This window comes from Metopolophium dirhodum, chromosome 2 (assembly GCF_019925205.1).
Source record: "Metopolophium dirhodum isolate CAU chromosome 2, ASM1992520v1, whole genome shotgun sequence".
Taxonomy (NCBI): Eukaryota; Metazoa; Arthropoda; class Insecta; order Hemiptera; family Aphididae; genus Metopolophium; species Metopolophium dirhodum.
This window is the reverse complement of record NC_083561.1, coordinates 12,765,445-12,791,282: the sequence shown is the minus strand read 5'-3', so window position 1 is coordinate 12,791,282 and position 25,838 is coordinate 12,765,445. Positions and strand designations below refer to the sequence as shown.

The following is a 25,838-nucleotide window of genomic DNA, read 5'->3' as shown; positions in this document are numbered from 1 at the left end:
CCAATGTGTGAGTAATAATATTCTGGTAAAGTTTGCACGCTACTTTTGATTAAATATAAAATATGTATTATAGAAATATCGCACATAATCGGCCGTCGTTGTGGTACCTATATTAACTATATACAATATGTGTAATAGACCCACGCTCGACGAAAGTCTGAGACTCCGGATACAACCGGCATCAGTTAACTATACTATTATTATTAAAAATATTATCGTTGTTAAAAAGTTTTGTAAATGTTTCTAAACATTTCCAAATTATGTCTGTGCACCGCTGCAGTAATAATAATAAGTACGTACTGCATCTCTATACGGTGTACCGGCGGCAGCAGCGGAAACCACCAACCCATTCATAATAATATTATAATGTACGAGCATCGGAGTATGATATAATATTATTATAATATGCATATTACATTCGTACGCGACGGCGGCCGGCGATGCACAGACAGCACACGCGCAGACCCAGTCATTCGGTCACGACGCGCGATCACGGCATGTCGTCGGTACGCCGCGTGCACGGAACAGCAGTCGTTGCGTTCGTAGTTTTTCGGTTATCGCGTTTGTATAAAATATAATATTTTGTAATAACAAGCGATTGTAATAAATTGATGTAGGTAGTGCGCGTTTCGTCGTAAAACCATATTTAAATATTCAATTCGTATATCATCGTTATTCAATTACAATTTACATTTCAGTGTTGTTTCGTTCGACAGACGGTCGTCGGCTGCAGTTTTGCGGTAAATAAAAAATTATTTTTAATTACGTATAGGTAGGTGATGTACCATATACCTCGTGGATCGTACAGTTCTACTTATACAGTATAGACAGTACACAGTTTCACATCATTATATATTACCGTATAGGTAGGTAATCGAATTAAGTTCGTATTGCGTTATAAGAATAATAAGAATAACTAATATTGTATTATAGTAATTACTAATTACTAATTAGTAAATAGGTATGGCAAAAAATTTCAGTTGTATATCGCGGAGCACGGTCGTCGCTTATTCCGATAACGTTATAATTCATTATATTATAATATGATTTTCGTGTTTCGGTTAACGTCAAAGTGTGTCAAAAACAAATAATATATGATTCATTTAAATCGTCTGGACGAGATGGTTTTTTTTATCAGTAACGTGTGAGTCAGTGGATCAAAGGTTATTAAATTAAAACGGACTTTAGACGCGTGCACAATATGTTTTTATTAATAAATTAGTTAAAACTGATTGGATTTCTATTTATAACTATAAAATAAGTTCAATACTTATAAGTAGGGAACGGATTTGAATGCAAATTGCATTTTTTTCTGAATGTCCGAAAACATTGGTTTTCAAGCAAAAAGTTCATTTCATACGTCAAAGAATTAAAAAATGTAACTTTTATTTTGCATTATTTTGCATTATTTTGCATTTTTAAGACTTTAATGCATTTTTAGAGCATTTTTTGAAATTTTTAGTGCATTTTGTGGTTTTTAAGTCATTTTTTCAACATTTTTTCCACATTCATTCTAAAAAAAACTAAAATACCTAAATATGTATTATGTTACGAAATTACGAAATTATTGTTGACACGTGTATAATACAATGCTATGAAACAAAAGGTAAAAGTAAAACGAATATACCTATCTAAATGGTATACCTATTAAATTATTTATTTTTTAGGGTAAAAAGAAGATGGACAGAAGATAATTGAAAATTAATTAATTAAGGTTGTATTGTATTTAAATATTTTTTATTAGATTTTTCATAATAATGTGTTTTTTTATAAGTTTTAAATTTAAAAATTTGTTTTTATTGAATATAAAACCCATTTTTAAAGTTTTTTAAGGCATTTTTTTAGTGCATTTTTTGATGTTAAAGCATTTTTTTAAGGCATTAAATCGTATTTTTTTAAGGCATTTTTCTTGTGTTTTAGAGCATTTAAATCCGTTCCCTACTTATAAGTTTTTATGAAGTATAATTGTATGAACCTAATGGATTTAAACTCTTCAATATACGCATTAGGTACTGTATTACGAATCACGGCGGATAAACTATTCATAAAATACTTTATTTGTATTATATTAGTAGTACTCGTTTCATTGAGATAATCACAGTAGGCTGTTATAATATGTGTATTCAGAATGTATAATGTAGATATAGTAAAATAATGTGGTAAAAAAGTGGAAATGATAATCAAAACCAAATATAAATACTGACTATTGACTAATACAAAGATAATATTTTTTTTATTGGTCTAGAGCCTGGTAACTATGGCCATTAACTATTATAGGGGTTACGGTTGGAAGGGTTGGTATAATTGGTACGGTTGGTTGGCAGCACGTGCATGTGTGACAAGGTTTTTGCCACTATGGACCTGAGTGGTCACCCATCCGGAAACTAATAACAGCGGCCGTTGCTATAGGTGCGTGATTGCTTTCAGCCACTGCGCCGCGCCGAGCCACAAAGATAATAATATTATATCAACATATTTCCTGTTATATAGAGCGATTTACCAAGCAAGCTCAGTGCTCACCCCCATTCCCGGTTAAATTATACATTTATTCTAATTTTAATTTCTTAAGTATACCTACTTATATTATAGACCATATTTTCAAATACTTAGATTTGTATGCCATTTAAAAGATGTCAAATTTAATGGTGATGCAAACTTTATTTTTCCAAATTAAAACCATACATTTTTACAATAAATTGTCTAGTATAATATAATTGTTTGAAAATGTTGATGCGCCTAAATTGAAATTTGAACGAATAGTTTCGAATAATTACTTATTATACTTTATTGTACTAAGGATAATATTAATAATTATAGCCCGTGTGATAAAGTAAACTATATAAACTATAAACTATTAAAACCTTAATTTGTCAAAATTATCTACTAAGGTAAGTATAATAAGTACCTACTAGAAGACTAAATAATAGTAAATATTGCATACCTATATAAAATATTTTATATAAAAATAAAACCATTAGGTACCTATTAAGGACTTTTATTCTCATCATGTGCAAAATTGAATAACTCAGTAACAACCTAGGTACTCGTTGGAATTTTGATTTCGATGATGAATTAATGCACCAAAAAGTAAAAAAGGAGTTTGTATCTCCAACGACACTCTTTATAAAGTAGGTATAAGAATTCAATAAATTTAAAATATGATCTTCAAGTAGGTATACTTAAAGATTCTAAAATTCAAATTAGGAGTTGGCATGCTTGGTGGAATCATCATGTTACTGTGTTTGGTATTAACGTATTCGTAAATTTATTGTATTAAATAGTTTATTTCAATCATATTTTTTTGTAAATTATTTATAGGCTGACACTTGACACTAGTTACCTACCTCATTTTTTAATTTGTGAAAAGATTCAGGATTGAATTCGATAACATTTATATTACCTTTATGTTTATATTTAATAAGTCAACATGTCAATATATTTTGACTAAACGTAATTTATTTTATTTAGGTAATACATATTATATAATTTTTAAATAACTTAAATAATATTATGGGGTAAGTAAAGTCTTCATGTTAATTTTATTGTATTGTACTTATTTCACTATTTAAATGTATTTGTATTCGTGGGGCTCAACTTTTTCTATATAAAATGTACTTTACTGTCGCACTAATTCTTGAATAAATGTGTAGTGTAGTAAATCCACATTGTAAAGTGTTCCTGCATCTAATCTATGTGTTCTAAATTATATTCCTAAAACACGATCACAAACTAAGAAGTTTATTTTTTAGGACTTTTCAGTTATGAATTCCGTAAGACCTTCAATATACTTTTACTTCTAATAAAAAACTATAATTTTGTACTAGTCCATACATATGGATTGTTTAATTTTTTATTTAGGTAGGTACCTACTTACTATAAAATATGTTAATTAATAGTAAATTAATTATACGAGTACATAACACAAAATAAGAGACATATTCCTTTAAATAGGTACATAAATTTCAGTTTGAATAATTATAACTAAAGGTACAATAAAATATAACAAATGGGTAGATATAAATTATTATATATTGATTAATCTATATATACCTACATAATATATATTTTGTTAAGACCATTTTAAATAAAATGGGCGTATAAACTTTTTATAGGTTATAAAAGTCCTATACTACGTATAAGGTATAAAAAAATAAAAAATAAGAAGCAAATATTTACTAAATTAGATACTATGGTTTAAAAAATTGTAATGTACTTAAATATATTTGATAATTAATAATTATTATTGCATGTATACAAAATATGAATATATGAACAAATATAGTTTAATTACCTCTTGATGAACGTTGTAATTCTGTTGATTGCATCGTTATGTTATTAAGTAGGAATGTAAGTAATAAATATTTTAAATATTTGAGATTGCAATATTGTTCTAATTTTCGGACAATTTGTAATTAATAATACAAAATATACTCAAAACTCATTAAAGACGTAACAGAACTAATTTGCTTAGTAACTACGAGTAAATGTCAACAATAAAGTCGAAACTAGATTTTAAGTACCTAGTGGCTAGGTGCCATTATAAGTGATTGATAGTAAACATATGTTGTTCGAAAAATGAAGGTATGAAACAAATATTAAATTATTAAATTTTGAATGGAAAATTATTCTGTAATAATAATAGTAATAACTAATAACTAATAAATAAAAACGCAAAATGTACTCATTGTTATACACCCATCCTAATCCATTGTAAAAAATAAAGACTATTTTTTAACTGAAATATCACATAAGTAGGTAATTAACGTCTTACTCACTTGTAATTTGTAATAATATATTAATATTTTATGTACATTGTACATAAACAATATTTGTACAATAAATTGTATACAAACATAAAATATATGATTGGTATTATACATTTAAACTTGGTACCTATATCAATATAATATTATTTGCACTTTGCACATAAAATTGACGTAAATACTAATTAGTAATTACTATTAAATCTTATTTATTTGTACATTAATGTTAATTAATACATATAATTTTGTTATCGCGTGGGAATACTATGGTCATTTAAAAATAGAATCTAAGTTATTTAGTGTAACTTTTCACTTTAAAATAATATTTATTTAAAAACTGTTTCAACACTATAAATTATTTGTATAATTACTTTATAGTGGCATAATGCTATTTTTAATGGACGTTGGAATCGATCATGAATAATTTTTTCTCTAAAACCTGATAAAGGGGATACTTTTTGTAATAACTAAAAATATATTTTATAATGTCATAGCTCACAATTAGGGCATTTAATGCCCTAAAAAAAGCCGAAAAATGCTCTAAAAAAATGCACTAAAAAATTTTTTTTTTATATATAGTATTGTTATATATAGTATTGTACCTACCTACTTATAATATGTTATTTTTATATAAAAATCATGTTGGTGTAAAAAATTCACACTTTGTTTCTAAAAACTCAAAAATGCTCCAAAAACTCTAAAATACCTTAAAAAATTAAGAAAATGTCCTAAAAACTAAGGAATTCAAAAAAATGCAAAATAAACTTTCATATTCTCGTTAAAAGTACATAAAACAAATTTGTGACAATACGAGCATTGCACTGTAAGCTTTGGAAAACAATGCAAAGTCCATCGAAATCCCAGCCCTACTCATAATTCATTAGAACCCTATTTTACTCTTTTATACAGTTTGAGATTTTCACCTGAATAGTAATTACTCATTAATTATGTATTAATATTAATTTATTATTGGCAATTGTCGATTTTAATTAATATAATTTGTTTCTGTGTATAAATGTGTATGTTTGACATTTTAATACATTTAATTAATGCTGTAGAATCAGTATAGAATGTAGATACTCAACATAAAAATAATTTTAATGCATCAAAAATCGTTGTAACGATGAAATTGAATATTATTGTTATGTAATGGTTACATAAATATATAATACGTATTAGGATTTGGGTGTAACAGTGCGTAGGATATGTAGGTATTTTAAATAGTTAAAATTCTTACAAAAGATATAACCTACCTGGACACTTGGGCACCTGGCTATAGTACAAATACACGAAATGTAATATTGTGAAATTCATAAAATATTCTATTTGTATTAGTTATACTATATACATTTTTTGTTTATGAATTATGATTTATTAATATTATAAGTTAAGTATTCATTATGTAGTTACTAGGTAGTAGGTACTAGGTACACATTACACATTGCACATAAATACTGTAAATATTAATTTTGGCAGCTTTTTAAATTTTTATTTCACGACGTACATTTGATGATATAATAGGGATGGAAAACGTTTTTAATTTTTTCGTTTTTGTTTTTGTTTATTGATTAAAAAAATTTCGTTTTTGTTTAACGTTTTTAAAAATGTTATTTTTCCATATTGTTTTTGATAAAGTTTTTAAAAACGTTATTTTCCTATTGTTTCCAAGTAACATTTTTGATAATTTTTTTTTTATATATCATATTATATTTTTATAACTTATAACTTTTAACTTTTAAGTTATAATAGTAACGCGCAATATAGAAATGCACTTAAAAGTTAAAAATTAAAATTAATTATTCTTAGTATTTAAATTTTAAATAAAAATTATAATTTATACAAAAATTAAAAAAATCAAAATTTCTGATTTCAAATTAAAATGATTTTAAATTTCAAAAGTGCATTGGTAAGTGCGTTTTCTTTTCTTGGTGTAAATAATTTAAAAATGTATAATACTATACCTAATTTATTTTTGTTTTCGTTTTTGATTTCGTTATTAAATTTTTTTCGGTTTTTGGGATTTTTTTTGTTTTTGTTTTACTAATTGTTTTTGTTTTCTTCTGTTTAATAACGTTTTCTATTCCTGTATAAAAGTATATTTTTATGTAGGTATAATACCTATAGTTTTTATTATAAATATAATATTATATCATTGATTAAATTACTGATATTTAATCAATGCTCATAGTCTATATTTTTATTAGTCATTACTCATTACATTTAAGTAAATTAACAATGACTAGATAGCATAGAATGACTTAAAATAACTTAAATGACGAATAAACAACAAAAATGAACAGCTGCTCCAATATGTCCGTGCATTGTACAGTGAGTATACGTGTTTACGCGTGTATATTATATTATACACGAGAACACCAGCGAGTAGACAGTAGTAAGTTTCACCAGACACCTTATTTTAAGTTAAATATAGATATTTGATATATGCCTAGGACATAAGTATATAATATTCCATTGTAGGAACCTATAATAATATTACTATATTATAAGACTGTAACGTCTACACTCTACAGTCTACATGCATAATTAGGAGAAGTCCAATAGACCGCCCGTTGCCGTATACGTTTTGAGTTCAATTAAGAAAATAATTTAGAAAAAAAATCCTCTGACGTTCAAAAAACTTGTATTTTTAGCGTTTAACGAAATTATATAATAATATTCGTCACACGAGTTAAACGAACAATAACAATATGGTTTTTATGTTTGTATAATAGATACATATTATATATTTTTAAATAACCATAATATTAATAATTATATAATATTTAGTTATAATTAGTAAGTACCTATATTTTAGATATGGGGGAATCTACATCTAAGTACCTAACCAGTTTTTAATCGTTATTATATTCTAAATGTTATTATATAGTCTGAGAAATACTATATGTTCTATGTGGTAAAAAATAAATATACGTTTTTAAAAGTAAAATATTAAGATTACTGTATTAACAGTTGTGGTCTTGAATTTTTGATGGTAGTTTACGGTTTATAGGTAAGTCGTAGGTCGTAATTCGAAACGCCAAACCCTTGGTAATCTGAATAAGTGTTTAATAAGTAAATCATCAGAATATAATATTTTAGCTTTGAAAATGTAATGCAATAAAATAGTCATGTTTACAGTTAACAGTATAATGTCATCAATTGATAGTATCAATTCAAAAAAAAAAAAAAAATTATAAAAATCTATTATTCATTAAAAAAAAAAATATAAAGACATCTTATTTCATAGATAGGTACTATAATATTTTAATAATTCAAATGGAATACGATATTTATTATACTCGCCTATGATAATGTAAACGATGTTAACTTTATTAACATTTTATCCATAATCTATTTTAAATAACTTAAAAAAATAATTTAAAAAGTGTATTAATATTTGTTAAAGACGGCACGTGAAGGTACTATATTACTAATTATTACAATATTATTATATTATAAACCATGTTTATAATTATGTATTGGTATAATTGTTGGTAGGCATATAAAATGTTTTAAACTGTAATGATAAATATTTTCTATTTCGATTTCTTATTTTATCGTTCTCTCTATTCCGTCTGGTAACTTTTTTTTATCCTGCAGTATGCGATTTTTCAAATTTCAAACCGGTTGCTCAGGTGAACTGTAGACTGCAGTTGCACAGTGCCCGTAGTTGTGTTAAACTCGAATAAAATATTCACTCGTAATTAGACGTTGAGGCGATTAACAAAAACAAACTTGATATTAACTGACATTTGACGATTAAAATTTAAAATATCGATACGTACCTGTATATAAAAACATGATTTAAAAATCATATGTTCTAAATATATAGGACATAGGCATCTGTGGTTTAACTCTTGTTTTAATTGCGTATGTAGGTATAATATGTAATTTGTATACATTTAAACATCTATATAACACATACAAGTATACAACTTCGTGAGTTATTGTAAATTTATTTTAATTTATGGTAAATATGGAGTATCAGACTAGAAAAATTAATGATTTCACAACTTAATTCTACACGACAAACTTAGGTACCTACTTGGTTATTTTAAGCAGTTTTACACTTGAAATTACTTAATAACTACTAAAAGTTTCACAATTTTAATTCATATGAAATGTATCGGTTTGTTTCAACGAAAGATGGGCTATTGGCTATTGCTTAATACTATACACACTTGTATACATTTTTATCTCTAGATCGCTTCCCAACGCGTGTTTTTCGAATCACATCGTCATCGTATTGTATATCTACTCTGGATATAGTCAATACATTTTATCATTTCCCGATCAACATATTTATATATTACAATTAAGTTATTTTAAGTAAAGTAAAAACGAAAAAGGTACAGATTTTTAAATTTGGCTATAAAGTGCGTGCTATACCGATATGTATAAAATGGTTTAATCTAGCTACAATTAAAATGTATATATTATAATATATAGTATAGTATATATTTATACACATTTAGTTTTGCACAGTGGTTCGTCATCGTTCGTCACTCATAAAATAAATATTAGAAAGTCCATCGAATGCAGAGTCTAATGGTGTAAACTATAAATGCATAGCGTGTTTAAGTGTGTATGTTTAATACATATTTCTATACTTTTATCATATACATATTAAAATATATAAATCAGTTTTCATGTCGACACTTTTGGGACTACACAACGAATTACAACGAAACATTGTGTTCAACAATCAACATTGATGTAGAACGATAACCATATTATACATAGTACACCTTCTATACCTACCTAATATTTTTTTTTTTTTTTTTTTTTTTTTTTTTTATTGGGTAACCCGCGGCAACATAGGCCATTGGGTGTGGGGAGGGCACTGTAGGTTTTTATATTGGGTAGGTTGGTAGGTTGGGTAGGTTGGTACACGTGTGTGTTGTGTTTGGCAGAATTTCTAATGGGGCACCCGTAGGTTTCTGCCGTGCCCCGGGGTGGGGGGATGGCGGCACTTGTTCTCCGGACACCGTGACTTGCACGGAGAAAAATGCCGCCCAGTGGTCGAGGATCGAACTCGGACCGGCTGTGCCGAATCCGTCGCGTTAGACCGCTCGGCCACCTCGTCCCCCCCTACCTAATATTATATACTATATTATACATTATAGTGTAGGTATTATGTTTTTTTTTATTATTATTTGCTTTACACGCAGGCATACAAATATTATAATGTGTATTTCTTTTCAAACTGTTTTACTCCCCATAATAATATGTAAATGCTGAGGTACCAAAATTATAAAATTACACCGGACGAACAATTTGGCGTTATAAATTATATTTTTTTGATGTTATAAAAAATCTGAAGAAAAATATTCCCAATGCTCTGTTTTTCCAAAAAAAAAAACACGATCGGGCACTGAAAATTAATTGTACGTTCAAGGTTCAACGTTAAACCATTGATTATAATTTATATTAACACTAGTATTTATAATCAATGGTTGTACGTATATTATAATATACGGGGGGGGGGGGGCACAAGATGCACAATTTATACACGATCTAAAAGTATAACTGATTATGATTACATATTTTGTGTATTTCTGTGCCCCTCCCTCCCATTTTTATTTCTAAATACGCCCCTGTCTGTACCTACCTATAATACTGTATAGTCATAGACCATAGTGTACCTATACCTATTATAATATTAAGTATTATGATTTACGAGACTGTGATAATCGCTGCTGGTATACCTACGTGAGTTCGCTTATTCTTTACTCTTTAGATCATAATATCCTAGTATGTAGTGATATAAGGCTTATAGCTATTACTCACTGTATAATATAGTGACTATACGAACTATTTCGACGAAGTGCACGCGTCAGTGCACCACATTAATATACAGGTGTCGGGCATTGAGTATACCTAATAGTAGTATACTATACCTATTTTACACGTGTGGACACTGGACTGCATAATATATTATATAGAGTATAAAAATATTTCACAAATTATGATATAGGTGAGTATTATTATAATATTTTATAATAATATATTATATTAATGTAGCCCTGAGCAACAGAGAAGAACACGTGAGTTTAGAGCTACAATTTTATATTATACACAAGGTGATTCTATTTCGTTTCACAGTCACGCGCGTTTTTCGATTTAGATCGGCAATGTGGAGGTGCGTTCACGGCTCACGCTCATTTTCTCAAAAAGTTTTAATTTTTGGAAATATTTTAAAAATTAATGTTATTAAAAAGCAACATAATTAAAAAAAAATATATTTTTACCGTTATTTTTTTTTTTAGTTTTTAATTTGTTGAATGACAGCAAACATTTTTTATTTTTAACTCCCAAGCAGAATATATTTTTTTAAGAGTTTAAACGTATTATTTTAAATCCGCTCATTTACTTTAAATGCTTTTAACTAATTAACTAGGTACTTGTTCGGAACTCGATTTTTATACATTTAAATGCTCAGAAATGTATATGATGTTAAGTTATATGAAATTAAAAATGTACGATTTCTTTCAAAAAGTTAACAATTTAAAAAAATATTTGCAAAATTATTATTACTATTCGCAATAATGGGGGTTCGCATTATAAAAAATCACCTTATATTGTACCTACTACCTTAGTTTTCTACAGTTCTACATAATAAATAATATTATGTGCAATGCGTTATGACTTATGATATACCGGTCTGATGATGTAAATTAAGACGTCAATATTATATAGCTGGTTTTAATTTTCGTTCGTTCATACTATGTAGCCGGTTAAGAAAACAGAAAAAAAACACATTAAGGGTCTCCTGTTACGTCGTGAATATTTAAACGCCATTTTTAATTCCTTTTTTTATTCGGGTGTATATTTTTCTCTTTCAAATCACGGCCGCACACCACATGCCGTCCAGAATAATATCGAATTATTATTCGTGCCGAGTGGCCTATAGCTGCCTCTCTCTAATATATTATTTTATACTCATATTATAGTATATATATATATACGTATTTGTATTCTTTTAATAACCAAATCACAATATAGGTACCTACGCTCAAGTGCAGGCGCATATATAATATATATTATATATTATAATGAAGATGGTATAACGACAATATAAACGTATTGTATATAGACACGCGCACAGTATAATATAATAATATAATTATTATTGGTACCTACCTATAGTAGTAATGTCAAAAGGAAATTCCGATAGTGTTGTTCCGGTGTTGTTTTCGGACATGGACAAAATTATAAAACAATATAGGTACGCGACGGGCAATATCAATATACGCGCATACGTAATATAATTAAATTATTATTATTGTATTATTATCGTTGTCGTCGGTTTCATGGCGCGGTTCACACACTCACACATCATGCCCACCATGCAGCAGTTGAGCAGTCTGAACCAGGTGCGGTGCTCGCTGCAGAGTGTAGAGTGTAGACCGTCTCGACCGCTCGTCGGGGGAATTCTTTTTTTTTCGAGGGTTGATGAGCGCGCGCAGGGTCGGGATGCCTCGCTTTCGTGACTAAGACGAATGGAGGTAAACGCAATAAGAGGGTATATAAATATTACACGCGACACAGTAAACATATATATGTGTGTGTTACGAGACATGAGTCACTCGACACACACATGTTGTAATACAAATATACCTATATTACATGGGCTATATTATAATGGAATAGGTTTTATTGTTATTATTATTATGTGCGCAGACGGTGGATGAAAACCTTTTTTTCCCATATATTAAAGAATCACAGATATATTTCATTATAACGTCATCGTTTGCTATGTTGTTATTAAAATATTAAACGTATACAGTTATATACGTGAATTTTTGTAGTCGATGTGTAGCAAACGTCACTTTGGCACCATACGAACACGTGTAGACCATATATTATTATTATTATATCAGAGGGGCCGGTTATTCGTGCAGCGCACACCTCCTATATTTATATCTATATAGTATATACTATTGTACTATATGTAGTATTATAAGGCGGTTTCGCCGCAATAATCAAACGAGAGCCGCTGTGTTATATACGCCTATAATATAGCTGTGGCGGAGGTTCCTCACGACGGGTTTAACGTTTTTAATTTGGTAAAATAACCCGGGGCCCTTTACCTCGACATATGCTTTGTTTACGGCGCACGTCTATATATATATGGACAATACTGCGTTCGTGCGATATCCAATTTATTATCTGCCATAATAATATATCAGAGATAATACAAAGTGAACTCAACACTAATTACCCACTAATATTATAACATGTTTATTTGCATTTGGTATTATATTAATATAGCAGTGCACCTATTTAGTATTTACTTTATATTATATTAATTTTTTAAAGAAAAAATATTCGTTCGATAGGTAAAAAAAAATTGTAATGTTAGGATTACCAAATTAATTAAATTTCAAAATATAATATATATTGTTAATTATTTGTGTGTGCAGATGTATTTCATTCTAACCGCCAAAAGTCTACTGTGGGTGACGTTGAGTGTGGTGTCCACCATTACTCTATTCACGGCCATTTATTCGCCGAAATGGCTCGTCGGACCTACTGATTACAACTGTATATCCAGTAAATCGCTGTCCACTGAAAGTAAGTCCATGAAAATTAAACGCACATTGCATTTAAGAATATTACGCTTAAAGACAGTATCCAACCGCATAGATGGCCTTGGAACCATTTTTGTACATCTATATAGGTCACATTTTTTGCCAATATGTCCAAGTTACTATATTCAATATTTGGGAAACGGCTAGTAGACTTTAGGAGTTAAGCTTTTCAGACATTTTAAAACAATATTTATATAATAATATGTTAACATTATTATTTAATAAATATCTTTCAAACCTCTCCAAATTTTACCCTTCAGTTGACTAATTTATACTATGCGTCTAAAATATTTTATCATTACACTACAACGTACGATACAGGTGTCAGGTAAAATAATTCACAATACTGACTTGCGTACTGCACTAGTGCACTATTTCAGTGCAATTAATTACCGTCGGATTCTTTTGTGTGTGTCCACAGCGAACAACACCTTGGACTCACCGTACTACGAAGTGCGCTGCCGTCCGTCCGTCGGCATTTACTACCGGTGTAAAAAAATCAACGGCCACCAGCACTGCGGTTCGTTCGCCGTCGAAGGACTAGCCACGGATTCGTTGATGTTCCCGTTCGTGTGGAAGATCGGCTTAGTGTTGATGTCCGCTGGTGTTTTCGTCAGCTTTTTAATGTCCGCCATGGCCGTGGGCAGCTTTTGCAAGCAATCGATAAGGAAGAAAAGCGTGTTCGGGATAGCTGGTTCCGGGCAAGGACTCGCTGGTAATAATCAAATATATATTATCTGATTATCATAGAATTATCATCAAGTATTTCATATAATAATGTAGCTTATTACAGCACATGATATGGGCATATGCCACGTTATGGGGTACGTGTAATATAATATAAATTGCCGTATTTCGTGTGCAGCTATACTTACTCGAGGCACCTAGTGGTGGCGTACTTATTATATCCTGAAAACATAGACTATATATATATATAATTATAGAGTACCTATCAACATTTATCAATATACTTACATAGTTACATACCTCTATACTATTATCTCGTCGTTCTGACGCCAACGTCAAGTTAATTTCTTCCATTATCAACGATTCGTTGGATGTACTATATGTACCCGATCAAACATATTTATCAAACATAAAATTTCGTGTTTCTTGTTACATAGTTCCATATACCTTCCAATTCCAGTATTCCACTTCGTTTATGGTCATAACTTACTATCCTCTGCACCGTATAACTTAACTTATTAACCCTTTATTAGCCCAGCCTTTCCACGTTCCTAAGTTAAAATAATCCTGCGAAAAACTCAACAGACTGCCCCGAATAGGCTATATTTATTTATATATTACGCGAGCCTCACACTAATATTCGTTAATTCGTCTATATATTTGCTGAAGTTATAGGATGTAATATATTATAACACCAAAAACACTTTGTTATAACTCCGTGTAAAAAAAAAGCCAAGTTAAAAAAAAAAAAAATTAGTAATGATTAAATCTTTAAAAGACGTGATATAATATGGAAATTAAGTAAAATGCCATTTTATAATATTACAAATACCCTATTGATGACAAATAAGATCAATTTATTGTAATGTTAAATACTTATAGTCAACATATTGTTTATACATTATTAATTAATAATTACTGTAAATACTGTAGTGGTTACTTAATTGTATTTATTTAAGTATACTTGTCACTTGTCACCGCAATTGTCCGTGCTTAGTCGTAGTACATCGTCGCTCCCGCCGCCGCCACAATGAGAGTAGTGGGGATGGATAAGCGGTGGGTCCGTACGCAAAATCGGTCTTAAAAGTACTTGAACATTTTTGCTTATAACTTATAAACTATCTAACCAATTTGCTAGCGAGTTCCTCTGTTTCCATCTGCACAATATTTCTGATCGATTGATACCTTATACGACTTTATATGTTTATCAGTTTGCCCTGTATAGCTTGACAAAGGATTGACATAAATTAGGACGGTTTTTCAATGTTATAACTCTAGCTTCTGTTATTATACGTTAGTGGCTACTCCGCTATTTTTTTTTTACTTAGCTTCGCGCCACTACCGTCGCGCTGGATAATATATAGGTACTGTACTTGTACAGTGTACTCAATAGTCATCGCGTCCATTGTATATAATATAATATAATGGTCGTTATCAGCAACTTCATAAGAACTTATAACAGTCCTAAAGTCGCTGGATCCCTGTATAGTATAGAGTAAAGAATTAATATATAATAATGTGTAATGTGTAAATGTATAATCGTGTGACGAACTGTTTATTTATGTCTTTTAGTTTTACTCTATCTGATCGGAGTAATTTGTTTCGCCGCTGGTTGGGGTTCGGAACGCGTGGTGGTGCTGTGTGGAACTCAATCCGTGCCTTTTGTTTCTGCGGATTGCACGAATGGTATGATTATGATGCGTATACCTATATACTTTAATAATACATTTAAGCGACTAGCTGATTATCAAAACTTGAGAACATATTATTAAGAGGACGCACACCCTCATGTGTTGTCTCCGTCTTACACACGTACGACATAGACAAAACGCGTTTACGCAGTCTGAGTAGAACTCGCTCAATTTTGGTGTCAGAATAAAAACACCTAGTACAAAATTAAAAGATGACAATATCTTTGAGGACAAAGTTTTTGGAGAAGCACAGTTTTTTTAAAAAAATTTAAATTTTGAAAAGTTAAAGGTATTTTAAAAATGTTGAAATTTTTGCTATTTCTAAACGATGTAATGAACGTTATATTGGGGATAATGGAAAGAAACGTAACGAATCACAAAATATTGTCATATTTTATAATAGGTATTTTTACTCTAGACCCAAAATTGAGCGATTTATACTCAGACTGCGTAAACGCGTGCGGGTGTGACGTCCTCTTAAGACAACACATATTATTGTAAAGACAACGAATTATTATGGGAGTTTATCCAAAGTTTTACAATTAGCATAAACACGAGCACTGTGCCATATACTATAGGTACCTATACCTAACATATTATTACGTAAATAGGTATAATGAGTTTTTTTTAAAAAATCAAATTGTATTTTATGTCACGACACGATGTTCCACGTTTCACGGATTTCCTGGTCCATGGCGTGTAAAAACTAAAAAATACGATTGCTTATTAGTTATTACATTATATTTACAATAAACCGTTATAGTTCCTGCAATTTCCCCAGTCTACTCATATTATTAATTTTTCGAATTTAAAATACTGTACGTAGAGGTTTAATCCACCCAGATATCGGAGGTAATATTTTAAGCTAAATCATCTATGACGAGAGTCGAGGATACGAGGTATATCTACAGACTACTGCAGTAGGTATACTGTATGCCTGTATCTCATCTCTTGATGGTGAATGAAGGGGGGAGGGGGTGTAAGTAAAAATCAAACCAAGATTTTTACGGTTCTCGTATATAAATAATACATTTATTATGAGGAAAAATGACAATGGTGGGAGGGGGGAAGAGATAAACACACAAAACTCCCATGGCTTCGCCACTGCATGTGTACACCTAACAGGTGAAGATTTTATTGAATTTTAAGGGGGAGGGAGAGGTAAAATATTCCTATTCTGAAAAATGAGCCAATTCATAATATTAAAGAAGTATGCTTATTACCAAAATATTATTTTAACTTTGAAGACGCCTTGCATAATTTTGGGTGGTTGAGCTGTTCTAGCTGCATCTGTGATGTGTTTTTATTTTTCGTACTGAAACAATAGGCTTGTGGCAGACATAACTACATGATAATAATATGCAGACACTCTTCATATAAAAGAAACATAATATATGTGTAAGGTTTTTTTTATAGAAAATACCTCGCCAATTGTGCTTTTACCTTCTCGTTGCCTTAAAAATAATATATTTTGTAATGTGATTTTATAGGATCAGGTTTGTACACTGCAGCTTTTGGTATTGTTCTCACTTTCGCCACGGCCATGTTGTCGGGGCCAGCTGACCGAGCAACGTCCAGCGACAAAGTAGCACTTCAACTCGAACAAGGAGAAAATATTGTCTTTCTACTATAGATAATGTTGTTTTATGAATGTGTATATTAAACTCCGTGCACATGTACATACTAATATTTTAATTGAAATTGGTACATTATAGTTATACCTATTACCTACTTAATGCTTTTGTTACGTCAAAACTTTTATTTTATTGTGTAACGATAAATATTTGTAAACGATATTGTATTTTTATTTTTTCATATTTATAAAAATAATTTTACACCAAATTTCCGTGTACTTTGCTATTTTTTACAATTCCCTATAGATAAATGGTTATGTAGTTGTGATAATGTGGAGTTCCGCCCATATATTGTAGCAAGACAACAAGATATATATGATATAAATAAATATATAATGACTGTTGTTTAATAATTCTGCTAGATGCCGACAATAAAATTGCATTATATTTTGGTACTATTTAATATTTATTTCGCTTAATGCTAATAAATACTAATTTACCATAGCTACTATACCTAACTTGATATCTATAAAGGGTGATCTTTTAAATATCAGATCATAGGCGCAACTCGATCAATATGTTTAGGGGTGTACAAATTGTAAAGAATTCCCAGACACCCAGACCCTTGGCCTTAACACCTCAACTGATATACATGTTATCAATAATTTTAAATGCATATTTATCAGTTATTTACTGTATTTTAGTATGAGTGAAACTGTAACATATTATTAAGAAAACAAAATTGTCACAACTATTTTAACATGATTTTTTTTTCCAGTAAATTTTATTTATTTAAATTACTGCTAGTTCAACCTCAGAACGATGTGTTCCACCTCTCCTCTCTCAATTATACCCAAATCAAGAATGCCATTACAATTATTTTTATTCGGTTGAATATTTTTTAATTCTGGAGAGTTTGAACAAGAAGTAGAATAGCTTGTAACAGTATGACTTAGATCGTTAATTTCTTGTTAATTAGTTTTGTTTTTTTTAAATACTTACTATACTATGTATGATAAACGTAAATAGGGGGGGGGGGACACTCAGAGCCCAAACTAAATAAATCTGACATTTTAGGAACCATGAATTTTCATTGGGCCCTCTGGTGGGCCTTAGTGGAGGGTACTACACTGCTACCTATACTTGGTATTCATTTTTAATATCGTGTGTTGGCCACAAACATAAAATAAAAAATACACAAACAAGTTATTCATATATTTTAATAATAAATTATAGATATGCTTGCTAAATAGTAGGTATGCTACCTAGACACCTAGTTATTTATTTTCTTATTAATGTTATTACCGTTTTAATTTTGTTCAAAATACATTTGTATAATATACATCAGTTTTTACTTTCATGAATATTATTTATACTTTTCTGATTACTGCTCTAATTTGTATTTTCTAAAAGTTTTATATTCTTTTTAACTTTCTTTAGTTTCTTTTCGTTCGTAAAGTATAATTTTTTTTCATAGGCGTGTTTACGGGTGGCCGGGTGGGCACTGGCCCCCCTGGCAGACTGTGCCTCCAACAAAATCATGCCAGGATAAAAAAAAGTCGTGTGGTGTACTGGTGTGTACCCTGCAGTACCTATAGATTTTGATTAATTGTAATTTTTTTAGTTACGCATTCATTAACTACAAAAAGTAGTGATTATATTATCATATTATAATATTATGTTCATCATATTATAGTTTTATCAGTTGATATTATCCAATTACCAGTTATAATTTCAAAAATGTTTTTAGATATTTAACGACTTAACAATTGTTAAAATAATTTAAATTTTGTCAGATACTCAAAATATATATTACCTACTGATTAGTTAATAGTTTTACAATTTGTATGTTGTTTACCTTGTATAATGGATGGGAAAAAAGTATTTTTATTGTTTTGACAATGGTTATAATTTTTGATCATAATTCAAAAATACTCCTATCATTATGAATTTTGTAACATAAAAAATGAATGTTTTTTCATTTCTAAAAAAAAATAGGTTTCACAATTTAAAAATTTGTTGTGCCCCCTCGGCCACTAAAGTCTGAACACGCCTATGTTTTTTTTAGATTTATAGACGGACGTAGGTACCTACATCAACAATGAATGCACATTATTAACGTATAGGTTAGGTTATATATATATATCTCAGAGCACAGATTTGCAATAGTTGTATGCACCTCAATGGTTTCAACACCGTTAAACTTTATAGAAAAATGATTGAGTCTTGGAAGTGACGGTAAGAAATTGTTTTGATATAAGTCTCGATCGACGCAGCTAAGCTAAACTATAGATGCCTAAACCAAGTAAGATGGTTTTATGTATTTAAAAAAAGGAATTTATTTAATATTGTCATCCCCATTGCCCACGACCCCACACCAAACACACCACCCACTAATAGTTTGTTCCAGGACCGTAAAAAAATGTTTATCCGTATAAATATTTTCCCAAACTGTATCTATATTGGAGTATCGGTCACTTAAGTATTTGTAGCTGTCTAATTTATAAGCACTAATATACAATATTGATCTGAAATAATAGAAAGGTATAGAGCTACGCCGCTACGACCATAAATTATAGTAATAATAATAATAATAATATAATTTAGATCAAAAAGAGATATCACCTGTGTGTTTTTCTGTGTCTTATAATATAACTTATAAGTAGGTAATTCTTGGAACGTTAACGTAGTGTGTTAACTGTAGTGTGATCATGGAACCACAAGTTGAATATAAATAATAAGTTGAGTGAAAAAAACAAAAAACTTTTTGTAATTGATGATTTAAAATTTTACTTTCAAAAGTTGTTGTGCAATGATATTGAAAGGTGGACTTGTTGTAAACGTTCGTGTACGTCTAACATAAAATTATTGTATATAAACAGTGAACATAAAGTTATATTCCACAAGATAGATCGATCATAATCACAATAAAGATGACAAACAAAAATTAAATAGACAACGGGTAGGTATGTAATAAATTTAAAACGTAAAGCTGTAGATGATCTTTTGAAAAACCAAGTAAAATATTGCATCGTGAACTATTCAAGGGAGACATTAGTGCATGGATGACAAATGACACTACACGAGTTCGAAAAAAATGACATTATGCCCGATCAAGCATTTATCCTAAACTACCAGAAACTATATGTGATGGCTTACAGTTTATTTCCACCATCTGTTTGGGCTGAATTTCTACAATGCGTACAACTAATATTATTTGTAAATCATTCCATTCCAAGCTAAATAGCATGTTTTACTCACTCCCCAAGTCCTAATATTTTTCAATTAGTTGATGTGTTAAAGCAAGTACAATGTATACATGGTATATATGTAAAAATGCGTAGTTCAAATTTAAATAATAGACGCCAGGAAATATTAGTAAAAGAAATAAGAAAAAAGTTCAGTGATGACGGGATTTCAAAATAATGAAATTAATAGACTTGTATATGTAGAAAAGTTGGCATACATGGCATACATTGCCGACAACAGAATAAACAAAACTACATTTCTAATATTTAGAATTTGAACCAATCAATTTCGTATCATCAGATAAAAAAGCATGCTGTATCCAGAGTTGGGGAAGTTACTTATTTTTGGTAATTAAATTACATTACTAATTCCTTATCAAAATTGTAACTAAATTATTTTTAAGTAACTTTTTTTTATTTGGTTAAGTTTCATTACTTTTGTCTTTAAAAAGTAACTCTATTACAATAGAAGTTACTTTTTTCAAATATATCACTGGAGCTTAATAATCATGTTGTCAAGACAACAATACATAATGTAAATATAATAAATATAATAAATCAACAATATGAAATTATCAACAGATACTCATTGCGCTACACTATTATTATTATATTTTTTTTTTATTGAACTTTAGCCCGGCACAACTATGGCCATTAGCTGTTTTAGGGGATTATGAACTGTGGTTGTTAAGGGTAATAGGTGATGTTACGGTAGTTACGATAGGTATGCAAACACGTGTATGTGTAGCAAGGTTTTTACTACTACGGATCTGGGTGGTCACCCATCCGGGAACTAGTAGCAGCGGACGTAACTTATTCTCAGTCGTATTTCCAGACTGGTAGCAGCCAAGCCACACTTTTATTATAATTATCGATAGTTCCAACAATGCTGTATGTGCAGACGCCGACGCCGAGGTGAGACGTCCGCGACGATACAACACAGAATAAATATAACAGTTCCATTCTAAAACTAACACTTTATAGTCAAATAGACAATAGCTATAAAAAAAAATATTATAGTTCAGACAACTTTACCTATAAATTATAATACTTATAAGTTATATGATATATTTTAATATTTACATACAATATTATCAATACGTTCTAAAAATTTATTAAACCAAAAAAATAACGAGTAATTTAGTGATAGTTACTACCTATTACAAAAAAGTAACTTAAATTACATATAAATTACTTACAATAAAATGTAATTAAATTACCATCAAATTACTTAAAAAGTAATTTCGTTACAGTAGGTAGGTAACTTGTAACCTAAGTTTAGTTACTATCCAACGCTGGCTGTATCCCACAGTTGAAAGATAAAATAAGTTTTAAAGAAGTTTTAAAAACGCTGTTGAATTATTATGAAGATTGATCCAACCTTTAATTGTTTTTGTGATAGCGTGGTATGATTTTAATTCTCTCAAATTTATGAAAAGTTATGGCCTATATTTTAGTACATAATATATTAATATAAGTTTAATTTCTTGATCCTCTTCGTCACTACAGTATCTTAATATCATTGTAAATAAAATGTGTAGTACGAATTATTTTGAAAAATAGGGGCTGACTTGAGTTATTAAGAATTAAGATAAACGACATATTTATTTTCTAGGACCATCCCGTCTCACGACCAATTCTCCAGCCATCTCTATCCATTGCCAAATCCTTCCAGTTTGATCCACCTCTTGTCTGTATCTTCCCAGTTCTTGGTAGAGAGTTTTGGCTCCTCATAACGTAGCCATCCATTATTGATAGTCTCTACGATATTCTTTTCGTTGTAATATATTTCTTGTTATTTTCTATTTGTTCTCTTTCGCCACTCTCCTGTGATTTCATACACAATATTATATTACCTAAAACGGTGATACTCATAGATAATATAAGATCTAATATTATCTATGGTGATACTGATTTCAATACTATAATGATTAATGGATAAATAGCAAATAGTCATCACTCATCGTGATAACTTATAAATATCCATCAAGTCCGGGAGTCCCACGATAACTTACTTTTAGATATTATATTATTATAGACTGTGTTGTCTAATATCTTCCACCTCACTGTAACAGAATTTATTATAACAGATTTGATGGACCGTCTGCCGTCAATTAAAATATAAATGGTGGCGGTTCATTAAAATGTAAAACAACACAACAATTATTAATTTGAAGTTTTCTGGGATGACGTAAAAACAACATAACAATAATTTATAACATATTAAAATACTTGATAATCGTCAACAATAATCAATCAATAATCAGTATTCAGTAAGTAAAATATGGGAGACACCCGTAAAGTTTTTTGGTAGGTAGGTAGCAAACTACACCAACGAAATAGTGGTTGGTATTTAACATACTACACGAGTATCGACATTGTAATACAAGGTTCTTCATATTAGTGGCGTCCACAGGGGGGGGGGGGGGCAGTGCCGCATTAAGCCAAATTGCCGCCCCGGGGAAATATAAAATTTGCCGCCTCTATATATTTAAAAAAAATATCATATGATTTTCACCTCTCTTTTTTCGCTATCATAAACACAGCAGAATTATATTTTAATACGTTTCTCCGTTAGTTTTAAAATATTAAAGAGTTACCTAGTAAGTACTTAGTAACATATACAATGAATTTATACTTAATTTTTCTTTTTAAACATATTATTTATTAAATATTCATAATACAATTAATTAGAATTATAATTAAAAATTAAAAATAGTAAATTAAAATACATTTTTATTCAACTTATATTAATTTTTTTCTTGATTTCAAAACTGCAAATTTATGTATTATGTCCGACCAATCAATCTGTTGTAAAATATCGCTTTCTATATTTAATATGGATAATGATGACATCTTTTCATCAACTAAAGCAGACCTTAGATAATTTTTTATTCTTTTCAATACAGAAAATGACCGTTCTCCACTTGCATTAGATGAAGCCATACAACAAAATATTCGCAATACTATTTCTACATTTGGAAATGTTGTCAAAAGGGCAGAATTTGTGAGGCATTTTAAAAGACTTATAAAAGATGATTTATCTTATTTTGAAAACAAATTAAAAATATTTTTAAATTGTACAAGTTCTTCTATGAATGTCTCGTTTAAATCTTCAGGATATATTTTCACTAGGTTTTTTAGCTTTTTCACGTATTCCGTTAGTATCCAATGTATCTAATTTTAATATAAATCCAAAATTATTATTTATATCAGTGTAGGACAGTTTTCTTTCACGTAAATTCACAACTAGCCTGTCAATAATAACATAGAATACTTCACATTTCATTTTTTGTTCTCCTTCCAATAATTCATCGTTACTTTCAGTTTCATCAAAAAACTTCTTTCTCTTTTTTTGTCTCACGCCATCCCAGGAAAATAATTGTTTTGAACACATCGTTTTTGCTTGTTCTAAGTACACATCAAATCTTTCTCTAAAATCTTCCACATATTTTTCTAAAGATTCGTACAGTGTAACAACTGTGGCTAGGTCTATATCTATAGACTGTAAACTTATACTAGTTGCGTTAAATCTTTGAAGTATAGGTGTCCACATACAAATCATAAAACAAAAATTTAAACTCTCAATTTTATTTTTAATTGAACGAGCTTCGTGTCTTGTATCTTTTTTTTGTCCTTCGTCATCACAAATAGTAGTTAAAGCACTGAGTACTTGTGCATAACCATTACACATTGCTTTACATACATCGTACCTGGATGACCAACGAGTTGAACATAGTTTTTTTATTTTGACACAACCTGGATTATTTTCGATAATATTAGTCAAAATATTCCATCTGAATGTTGAAACAGAAAAGAAATTAGATTGCTTGACATATAAAAAAAAATGTTGTGCCTTCTTGAGTTGTATCTGCAGCATTGGAACCAATTTAATTCAAAGAATGAGCTGAACATGGCACAAAAAAGGCTGTCGACGAATAGTTTTTAATTCGAGTCAGTAATCCGTTATAAACACCAGACATATTAGACGCATTATCGTATGATTGGCCTCTACAAAACTTCAAATCTATATTAAGTTCACAAAATTTTTTAAGTAGTGCTTGCTCCATGTCCGATCCTTTATGTCCAACGTTTTAGATTGAGAATAATCTTCTGTGGGGATCAATTCCGGCTATAACCAATGAAAATAGTTAGATAAGTTCATATCTGATTTAAAAAAATTAATTTAGTAAATTTAGTAAATTTTATTAAGTATATTTTTTATATATATACATTATACCTGTAGACTATGTGGTTGCGTAATAATTTCCGTAACTTTCGTATCATCGATTGTATTCAACGGTATTTCAATTTTAGAAATATCAGTTGGTAAACACGTTTTAGATTGAGAATATTCCTCTGTGGGAATCAATTCCGGCTATAACCAATGAAAATATTTAGATAAGTAAGATAAGTTCATATCTGATTTAAAAAAAATAATTTATACAAAAATAAATACTTACACTTCTTACAATTCTAGTAGGGAAAAAAGAATGAACTTTTGGAATTTTCTGAAGTAGTTCTTCGTTATTTTTCTTTTGCTGCTTTTTGGTAAGCTGCACCACTTAATTTAATTCGCTTACCAGACATGGTATAATTAGTATTCAATAACATAAATTTAACAAACACAGCACTGTTGTCTACCGAAATTGCGTCGAGACTGTAGTGGTCGTCGACAGACGACAGTCGATGATAAGATTACTAAAATGATCGTCAAATACGTATTTTTGCGATTATTATTAGATCATACAGCCCGCATTGCCCGCAACTGCAAACAGGCGACAGCTCTTCGATGTGATTGAGTCACTAGCCGAAAATTAAAAGCTATAAATAACACAGACACACAACTGTGATGCATTTAGTTATTATTGAATCGTTGATAGATAAAATTATTATTGGTATTAATATTTTTAATATAATAATAATTATTTTAAAAATTTAATACGAAATTCGTAACGGAGAACGTATAATATTATAATATGATATATTTTCTAAAAATCTGCCGCCCCTCAAATCACCTTAAAATTGCCGCCCCGGGGCAATTGCCCCCCTTTCCCCCCGTTAAATGTGGCCGTATTATCATTACTTTTTCAAAAAATATTTATCAAGTTTCAACTGTCAACTATAGTAAGCAAGAAGTAAATTTCATATGTCTTACAAAAATAAATTCAATTTTGAAAAAACATTGTATTTGCATACCAATTTTCATAAATTATCTGTAATTTTTCGGTAAAAGTAGGAACTAGTTGTATGAAAGACCTTGTATTAAATTTTTTAGCCT

At 29.7% G+C, this 25,838-nt stretch overlaps 2 protein-coding genes across 4 annotated transcripts; one reads left to right on the top strand and one right to left on the bottom strand.

Annotated features, from left to right (window-relative positions):
* Positions 1-448: 448 nt before the first annotated feature.
* Positions 449-17,577, top strand: LOC132939430 (LHFPL tetraspan subfamily member 2 protein). Of its 3 annotated transcripts, XM_061006589.1 has the most exons (6): positions 449-740; positions 1,668-1,714; positions 13,190-13,340; positions 13,779-14,072; positions 15,617-15,730; positions 17,226-17,577. In XM_061006589.1, the coding sequence occupies exons 3-6, from the start codon at positions 13,190-13,192 to the stop codon at positions 17,366-17,368; spliced, it is 702 nt and encodes a 233-aa protein (XP_060862572.1). In that variant the 5' UTR covers positions 449-740; positions 1,668-1,714; the 3' UTR covers positions 17,369-17,577. The 3 variants fall into 3 exon arrangements, with proteins under 3 accessions (XP_060862572.1, XP_060862571.1, XP_060862573.1); XM_061006588.1 differs by lacking the exon at positions 1,668-1,714 and having other exon boundaries at positions 450-740; XM_061006590.1 differs by lacking the exon at positions 1,668-1,714 and having other exon boundaries at positions 728-866.
* A 5,677-nt stretch (positions 17,578-23,254) lies between these two features.
* On the bottom strand, positions 23,255-25,200 carry LOC132939522 (uncharacterized). Its single transcript, XM_061006733.1, has 3 exons — positions 25,021-25,200; positions 24,798-24,935; positions 23,255-24,689 (listed from the first exon to the last, which is right to left on the bottom strand). The coding sequence occupies exon 3, from the start codon at positions 24,435-24,437 to the stop codon at positions 23,673-23,675; it is 765 nt and encodes a 254-aa protein (XP_060862716.1). The 5' UTR covers positions 24,438-24,689; positions 24,798-24,935; positions 25,021-25,200; the 3' UTR covers positions 23,255-23,672.
* Between the last annotated feature and the right edge of the window lie 638 nt (positions 25,201-25,838).